Genomic DNA, 9777 nt, shown 5'->3' on the forward strand with positions numbered 1-9777 from the left:
CCACTCCTAAAGGGAGAGCTGTAACAGAGGATTTCTACCACTACAGGGATAACAACCAATAAAACTGGAGTTCTGGGAAGGCACTTGCTTCCAACAACCACTTTGCAGAGGGGCATCTTCTAATAACCTTTCCAAAAGCCTTCAAAGCATTTCCTACTCCAGCCTTGCTCCTAGCTTCAAACAAAATTTCTAAATCAATCAGTTCCAGTTAGTTAATCAGTTTCCAATAAATTGGTACATCCTGGGACCTGGAATACTCCATGTTCTACAGAAGTACACTGTGCACAAACAAATAAGAGGATCTAGAAAAACTCTAAAACAAAGATCACTATGAAGACAGCCATGAGCAATAATTGACAGATTGCTAATGAATGATACTGTAACATTTGAGTATTGATGGGAAATATTATACCAGGAGTTTGAAGCAAAAATAAATATATATATATAAACACACAGAAATGTTTCTGCTCCAGTGCTCTAGGAAGCTAGAATAATGTAAAAACATAGCTGTGCTAGTTAAGAATATCATAATATGAAAGACATATTGTTGGAGAATTTCAGGCTGGTACTGTTGCTTTCAGACTGGCTCTACACTTGAGGGGTCGTGTAGGGGGAGAATGACCCACAAACCACAAGACTAAAACCAGTCATAAGTGAAGGAAGGCTAAAGTCATACTTGTGTCAAAGGACCCAAGAATACAAATTTGAGTCACACGTGGCATACTGTACTTAAAAAAATGGAAATACCATACACCAAATCCATTTTAGTGTCTTATTTTTTAAATGCTATGTAGAGAACATTAAAAAATACTTTAAAGTGTCTTCACAGATGGCAGGAGTTTTTTAACATGTCAGACAAGAAACTCATCAGATGAGCAATGATTAAAAAACCCAAAAACCAAAAACTTACTATGTTAAAATCACCCATGTATAACCTACACGTCCAACTAGAGAGAGACAAGTATGATACACCCTCTCAAGTAAAACTAGTAAGGCTATTGAAACTCATTTTGCAGGCACAGCAAGAACAAAGGTGCTAAATATTTCCAGTTATAAAAATAACAGTAAGACATTTACAGTTCAGAACTACACAGGCTCAAGATACTGATTCCTGCAATAACACAGGAGAAGGCATTGCCTGTCAACCATCCTTACTCCAAAAGCAAAGACATCTGTGATACAAACAAGTCCCCCAGAACCACAAGAAACAAGAGCATCTTTCACCTTGCCTATGGCTTGGGTTTTTTGCAATTAAAACTCCATAGAAAACTATTTCAATGGATTTTAAAATAACTATTAAAAATAAAATAAATGGAAGTGCTATTAGTATTCTTCAAAAGAAAAATATTTGTCCCTGTGTTCATTTTATCATTAACAAAGGCAGAAAATAACAGCCAAACCACCATATTCTTAGTGCTTTTAAAGTATTGAAGTTCTTCAAATATAACATCTGAAGAAGCCATGTGGTTTCAAGTTTCATTTCAACTTGTCACTCACCATAGGATCATCAAAAGGTTTTAAAACCTCTCAAATGAGTTCTGGCATAGTCTTACATTTACCCACAAAACTCAGCATCTCTGCATGACTTCAACTTAGAACTAGAGCAAACTAACTGGATTCATCTCAGTTCTTCTTTTGAATATTGAGAGCCAGTCATTTAAATACAGCAAAATCCAAGAAGAGCTATTTCACACTAAATGAGAACAAGAACTCTGCACTTCTATTTGCAGAAAGATGATATCCATACACAGTTACCAGAAACGGTGGACATTCTGCACATTCACTGGTAATTGCATAAGGAGAGCACTGACATTTCCCTTTCTGAAGTCAAAGGAAACAGATTATGAGGCAACTGGGTAGTACACAGTATCATCCAAGAAGAAGGGAAAACAACAGAAGTAACTGGCCAGCCTGTGATAAATCTCTGCACAGGGTGGGCAGAATGGCCCAAGGCCCCCAGTGGTACAATACACCAAAAAGTGACAGGATGCGGTCACAGCTCCACCCTGTGTCTGCACAAACACATTGGTAAACTTGAGTATGTCCTCTTTAAACTTATTCCAGACTCATGTTCTACAATTAGAGCTGGGATTTAGGGATGTAACCTATTCATATGAGAGTATAAAGGTATCCTCTAGATAGATTACGTACCAGAACAGCTCAGGTTTTGTCCCATCAAAACTCATGGAAAATACTAATTCAGTAAATATAAATTTTAATCAATAAGGAATGTGCACCACACAGGTGCCTGCTTTTTCAAAGATCTGGTTATGGAAACGTTGCAAAATGTTTTAATGAGGTAGAAATGTATCAGTATACACTCAATTTAGCAGTAAATGAATTTGGGTTTTTGTCCCTCTATTTGTCACATCCTTTTCTTCAGAAAGATTTCCTACTGAAATAATAAGCAGAAGCAGTTCAGGACCTGCTCAAATACAATTTAAAAACACCATTTCAATTTTATAACTGTAAAATTAAATCAAGACAGCACAAGCTTCAGCAACAATCAGCACGATGCACGAAAAAGATCATACTGTACCCCAACCTGCTTTAACAATACAAAACTCTAGTGCTTCAATTCAGTATAGGCTGTAGTTCTGAAGTGGAAAATCAGGTCTGACCAGATGAAAGAAAAATAGCAACCCCAGTTATAATCACTTTACAACTGCCCTAGGAAGACCTCAGTATCAGTACAAGGAAAATAATGAGGCAGAAAAGGACTATATGTTTATTTCCTGCAACTATCCTTCTCATCATCACCTACAGACAGACCTACTGCCTAGTAGAAAATAGCATTGTTTCATTAAATTTCAAACAAAAGAACATTTACAGTAGCTGAGCTAAAACTCAAAGTAAAGGAGCTCACTAACTCAGCAACAGAGTAAGGTATTATGTGACTTCACAATACAGACTGCAGAAGAAATTATATAAAACAAAACACCTTTGAAATTGTATCACCTAAATGGCCCGGTACAAATGTTACCCAGGTTTAACCCTCCATCAGTTCAGGGTGGAGCCTGAAATCTGGTGTGAGGCTTAAATACTCATAATCTTTTGCAACTCTCACTGTGCCAGGAACAAACTATTCAACAATATAACCCATCAAGACCAGCAAAGCAAGGCCAGGACCAGGCAGTTGCTGCTGAAATGGCTTTAGCAGTGTTAGACAGGACCTTCCACTGCCCCAGAAACTGCCCAGAGGTGCAAGACAAATCATCATATTACTTCTGCTGATCTTCACTAAATGAGAAAAAGAAGTATCAAAACCAAAATGCATTTGGAGAATGCAAACACAACTTCCCTTTTGCTCCATAACAGCTTTGTTATGACTTCATTGGTATATGAAAAAATATATGAACATATGTATCTTTTACATACAAAAATGGAAGCAGGAAGCTTTTAAGTCTGATATATTAAGGAAGTTTGGAGGATCTCATGTACAGAAGCCATTCATTTTTCCAGAAATAAAATGTTCCTTATGAGTCAGAGAACATAGCAAAGATACCTCCATAATGTTTGTTATTAATACTTTTAGCTTATAAACTATTTCAAGAATAAGCTAATGATAACTGGAGAAAAAGAACTATCACAGTAGATACATTTAACAAAACTGTAATTGTGTGACCTATAGAGCCAGTGAATATGCATAAGCCAACATAGAAAAATACTTGGCAAACAAACTATGCAAGACATTTCCAAAGAAGTGTTCCTTTGGAGGCTTCATGCAGGTGATTTCTAAGAGACCTCCACCTGTTTTGAGAGACTACATTAAAGCAAACTAAGCTGTCTGCAATCTTTAAAGAAAATCTTTATTCTGTCAGTAAACATATTAACTCTTCTTTCCTCTTCTATAGCTTCTCCCTGTACTTTCAACAACTGGTAACATATAAGCACAGCAAGAATAGCAGCACCTTATTTGTCCCACAATGATTTTAAAAATCAGCCTCCACCTTAGTCTTTTCCTCTCTATAGCTTTAGTAAAATAACATGTGCACACATGCAGAGAGCCAAGACTCCTCCCTGTCTCAGAAAAGGAATTAGAAAGGTTCTAATTTAAAAAAACATGCATGCATTTAAAAAAAAAATTCAAATCCAGGAAGAACCCTACTAATTGTTACAGAAGTAAAAAAAAAAGAGAAATGCCATTCTTAATCAGTTGAACTTGTTGCAAAAGCCCTCAACAGTTCAACAAAAGCAGAAACAAATAAAATGGAAAAAACAGACATTTAAGTTCTCTAACATACTGTAATTTTAGAGCCAAGGTAAGACCTGACCTTCCTATCAGTGCCACTGTACTGGCAATGAAAGCCAATCATTTCTCCTAACCCTAGTTTTGCTCATCTCCTCTCCTAAGGGCATCATCTGTAATTGCTGGCAGGCCCATGTTCTACACGCTGTCATTCTATGCAACAGGATGCGCTGCTTAATCTATGTCTGCTCTTGTCTTATCTGCCTATTTTTCCACACTGATATTTAGGATTCTCACTACTTTCAGCTCAACAGCATAAAAATCTTTTTCTACCAACTTCCAAAATGCACATGCAAAGCAGCTTGCACATCCTTGAACTGCTCATGTTTGTCTATATATTACTACATTTTCCCCAGATTAAAAAAAGCTCAAAAACAGTAACAGTAGCTGAGATAACCAGTTCAACAGAAGTTATTACAGGCTAATGGGTCAATGATTCATTCAATTACATCAGGTCAACAACGGACATCAGAAGACAGTATCAAGCTAAACACAAAGTCTGCCACTTCTGGGTGACAGACTATGCGACAAACTGGAGTTCCTCAATATCACATTTTAGCTTTTACATTCTCACAAAGTAGAAAAAAGGCACATCCATTGCAGTTTCAGACCCAGAAGTAATAATGTTAAGATGAAAGTGAAAGCCATTCAGAGCTTTGGAGTACATTGGTTCCCAGCTCCTCATACACATTTATACCAGTCAACATGCCAATTAAGCAGAGATGGCAGGAAGCTCTGCCTGTCAGAGCACTGGCAGCAGTTATTGCACTGCAAAGCTAAAGCACATAATTGTTTCTCTCACAATCACCTTAGCTGGACTGCACAATTGAATTCAACCTTCTAATTTTTGGAGCTTTAGGACATAAATACAACACTACTGCTCAAAGTACAGTTATTTTCTCAGAGCTTACTGGCAGTAAAAATAAAGATTTTTTCTTTTGCTTTATTTTCCTGCAAATATAATTTCTTTCCAAACCTCATTCTGTTCTTGTTTACAGGTCTCCAATATACTGAGTGAGGATATTATTCTACTCTGTAGATTCCCATGACATTTTGGCAGAAATTACCGCTGTGGCAAGCTTTGGATGGGAAGTTTTGCTTACTGATGTGCTTTGTGACTGGTTGCTGCTGAAAAATAAATAGCGAAAATAAGCAATATTTCTTTCATAAAGTAACAAGTGACCTGAGGGAAGCCTCTCTGGGTGGATATGGAAAAAGAGTCCATAATTCGCAAGTTTCCATAAATTCGGAACTTTGGGAGATGCTGGCAATTTCATTTTTCACCAATCTCCACTCCTCCTTTATTCTCCTCATTTATTCTTTCTAAAAATCTAAAGTTTTGTTTTCCTTCAAGTTACTGCAACACATCCAGAACACACCTGACACTCTGCTCCTACCTGTGGTGTTTCGAGTGACACTAGAAACTTACATTATGTCAACATTTGACAACAATATATTAACAGTCACATGCCTAAAATTCAACAGCCTTACGAAAAGGAAAAACCTAAGATATCCTATTACTCTTAAATCCATTGCTCCAGCATGGAATCACAGAATGTTATGGGTTGAATGGGACCTCAAAGAGCATTTAGTCTCAACCCTCCTGCTACGGGCAGGGACACCTCACACTGGACCACGTGGCTGAAGCCCCATCCAGGCTGGCCTTGAGCATGGCCAGGGTTGGAGCACCCACAGCCTCCCTGAGCAATCTGTCCCAGGTTCACCACCCTGAGTCAAGAATTTCTTCCAAAAAACCTAACCTAAATTTCCCCTCTTTCAATTTGTACCTGTTACTCCTCGTCCTATCACTACAACATAAAGAGAAAAGTTACACGCACAGCTTTACGCTACATAAGCTTCCAGTCCAGCAACTTAACTTAAATGAACCTTTTTGCTTTAAAGTTTTAAGGTTCCTGCTGATGCAAGGTGTTTGCCATAGCACAATGCAGTGCTATACACCACTGAGGAGTGGCCCTTTCTTCGAGGTCTGTTACAAAGCCCACCCCCAATGGCTGTGCCAGAATAGATCTTTCCGCAAGGCTGATGGAGAGCAGCACTGTGACTGTCTCCAGCAGCTGTGGTAGGCTCGTAGCTCACTGAACCACTGCAGCTACGGAGACCTTCGAGGCTGACGGGGCCTGGAGCCGATATTCTGCGGCATCCATGGAATGTGCCACGGCCTCGAGGCACGGGCCGGGCAGGGGCGCGAGCAGAGTCCGGGATGGCAGTGCTGGAGCCCTGCTGGGCCGGGGAAAGCGCCCAGGCCCCGTCGGCACCTCTGCCCAGCTGAGCAGGCCCAGTCACACTCGCTCCCTGCCCCGCCTGCCGCTCCCCGCACGGTCTGACCGGGCGTGGAGGGACCGGGAGACACCGCAACGCAGACCAGACCCGCCCGAGGCGAGGGCAGCGCGGCCCTGCGGAGCCCGGGGCATGGCGAGGGCCGGCCGGGGGCCGAGCGGCGCCGCCTCGTTACCTCTCCATGGCCCGCACCGCGTAGCTGACGAGCGGTCTGCCCTGCACGGCGCAGAACTGCTTAGGGGTGGTGCCGCCCAGGCGCTCCCCGCTGCCGCCCGCCGGCAGCACGGCCGACACCGACACACCGCGGGGCTCCATCTCCGCTCCGCGCCCCGCAGGAACGGCGCGCCCGCCCGCCCGCATGTTTTATTCGCCCGCGACGTCCGCGATACAAAGAATCCAGCGCCCGCCCGCTCGCCTGCCCAGCGCGCACCGGGCCCTACTCCGCGCCCGCCCCGCCCTGCGAGAGGCCCCGCAGAGGCGCTCCCGGGCGCGGACAGACCCGCGGAATGCGCCCGGCCCCGGCGGGGCAGCGCCCGGGGCTCCGGGGCAGAGCACACAGCGGGACAACGGGGGCACCGGAGCGAGGGGCCCTTTAAACGCCCGGCGCGCGGGTGACTCGCGGGGGCGGGGCGGGGCCGGGCCACGCTGGGGGGCGGTGGCATTCCCGAGATTCGCGGGATTAGCGGGTCAGGGGTTCTGTAAGCAGTGTTAAAAGGAAGGGAAGTAGAACACACGCAGCAATCTTTCTGAGGCATAGATCTGATCAAAAAACCAGCATGGAAAGATGGAAAGAAATTTGTTATGTTCCAGCTGGGCTGCTTTGCCAGTGCCAGGTGTGGAATGGGGTAAAATGATCATAAGGGCTTGCAGAGGCATCATAAGTAAGTGTCATACAATAGGAGTGAAGAGGTACCTCCTAGCAAAGGCAAGAGTTCACAGATATCCTTGTTATCTGCAATATCAGGAAAGTCCTGGAAAACTGGACAATGCTGGGACAACATGGATACTTTACATGCAGAGGTGTCTTGACAGTTCTGACAACAGAAATCATATCGGCTTGTACCATGCAGTGAAACATATGAGGGTCTGACGGCAAACCTTTTGAATGGAAACATAAAGATATGCCTTCCAGATAATGATGTCTCAAAAGCTTCTGTAAGGAGCAAATGTATTATCATGGGCATTGAAGGAAATGGGCATGTAAAAACAAGAGGAAAATGTGTGAATTTCGCAGATTGCTGGAAAACTTACGTAATGGAGACTCTTCATCAGTGAAGGCATTAGCTAGAAGTTGAACTGTCTTCCTCCTGACAAGTGTTGGTCTCATTGTTTTCAGGGCTGTTTATCATGTGGGATTTTTTTTTTCAAAAATTCATTGCTCAGAAACTGTGTTTAACTGTTCATATTCTTTTTTAGTGGGTCTTATATTTTCTTTTCTTGTAAAATATTTTACTACACCTAATTCCTGACTGATGACATAGATTTGTCTGTTATCTCTTCTCAGGACTTCCAGGTTTGCCCTGTGAGTCCCCCCTGTGCAGACTGCCATCAGTAGAGTATCACTTCTTTATTATCAGATGGCCAAAATGGATTTTTCTTCTTGAGATAGGCACTTCCAGTGTCCAAAGTCATCTTGGATTCTACTTTTTTCTTGCAGAAGTTCAACAGAAACATATTCATGGCAGCTTGTTCTGCAACATTCCCATTTTTTTTCTTTTTCAATGTAACAGTCATTCTGAATTCCTGTCTCAGGTCTTCATGTTTCCATTCATAAAAAGTACAAACATTGGTCAACTCTACCTGATTTTCCAGACCTTTTTATTGTTTGCCTTAGTGTAAGGAGCAAAATAAGGTCTTCTTAGAGTCCATGGCTCCTCCCACTGTACATCAGTTCTTAGGGATAAGTAAGCAGGATATTCTTGAACACCAACACAACCTTCAGAACTATTTTCCCCCTCCTTCTTGACACGGTGGTTTTAATGACCCAGCCAAAAAGCACTTTGAAGCTGCTTTTGGCTGCACTTGAATGTCAAATATTTCAGAAGTTTACATAGTCCCTATGTAGTCAAAAGATTCTTCTCTTGTGTTGGTAGCACCTGTTAGTTTTTCTAGAAGCCTTTCAGTATAGATTTTTGGGGTCTTGGTTATACTTAACTTTTTACTGCCATTTCTTCTTTTATTTTCTGTTTTCTTAGACAATGATGTGGAAGAAAGAGCATATTTAACATCCTTATCCATTTATGCTGTGTTTGACTCTAAGTTAAGAAAACTGGGATTTTGGGGTTTACAACTTTTTAATATTCATTTGTTAATAACATGCAGTGGAGCACAGTGACATTTTGCAAATACATAAATTGCCTTCAGTTCCATTTTATTATGCAGTTTGTATTGAGTCAATCTAATATTTTGGTTCATGTGCATATATATTCATGCTCATATATAAACATTTAAAGTGGAGTAAAACATAAATTCACACATATTGGAAGAACAATTCTACACAGTTTTTAATTGGGTAGAAAGGGAGAGAGGCAACATTTACCTCAAAGCAAGTAAAGAGCAGGCTAATCCATCATTTCTGTGCAGGGGAATGACATCTGAAACCACAGCAGTACTTTGCCATTATGCAGTAAATATGCCAATCATATGTTTGAAAAGTGGGGGGTTTTCTTTTTTTAATTGAAGAAAGAAGATATATACAAATTGGAATCAAATTACAGTAGTGAAATTCACCTGAAAATTTGAATGCTGGGGAAAAAAATCATCTGTATCTATCACTGACATTCATAGTAGGGTTTTCAGAAAACATTACGTTATTGGGTGGTAGAAATCATTCTGAAACGTTTTTGTGAAAAATTAGTAAAAGAATAAAATTTCTTAATTTGAAATTTCAGTTGAGTCTTCTGTAGATGTGTTATAAAATAACTGAGAAATCATCCTTTATCAGAGTAAATTTTAAGCTCTTGAAGCATTTTATTTTTAATACAGGCAAAATAAGATGACTTTGCCTTTTCTTGACAAGCAGCAAGTTTCATTATTGTGTGTGTTTTAAAGGAAAATGCATACAATCAAGGAACATTTTGCAAGTTAAAGTGAATTGTAAAAGCAAGTGCAAGATCCGTAAAAGACAGCATAAAGCTACAACTATTTTAAATCTGAAAGCCATTCTTCAAGCTAACACAGTACCCACAGCATTCTGAGCAGTGGTGCAGGCTTTTAACCTGAACCTTGTG

The 9777-nt window shown here is 41.0% G+C and overlaps 1 protein-coding gene across 3 annotated transcripts in view; it reads right to left on the reverse strand.

Moving 5' to 3' along the window:
- The window catches only part of CRPPA (CDP-L-ribitol pyrophosphorylase A), a 107583-nt gene extending 100552 nt beyond the window's left edge, over positions 1 to 7031 (reverse strand). Inside the window, exon 1 of one of the 3 annotated variants that reach the window (XM_071560840.1) lies at positions 6723 to 7031. In XM_071560840.1, the coding sequence (XP_071416941.1) occupies positions 6723 to 6907 (185 nt within the window). In that variant the 5' untranslated portion in view covers positions 6908 to 7031. The remainder of the gene's footprint in view (positions 1 to 6722) is intronic. The other 2 variants (XM_071560841.1, XM_071560842.1) reach the window with 2 other exon arrangements.
- Positions 7032 to 9777: the final 2746 nt, after the last annotated feature.

The sequence above is a fragment of the Pithys albifrons genome, chromosome 7, assembly GCF_047495875.1.
Source record: "Pithys albifrons albifrons isolate INPA30051 chromosome 7, PitAlb_v1, whole genome shotgun sequence".
Taxonomy (NCBI): domain Eukaryota; kingdom Metazoa; phylum Chordata; class Aves; order Passeriformes; family Thamnophilidae; genus Pithys; species Pithys albifrons.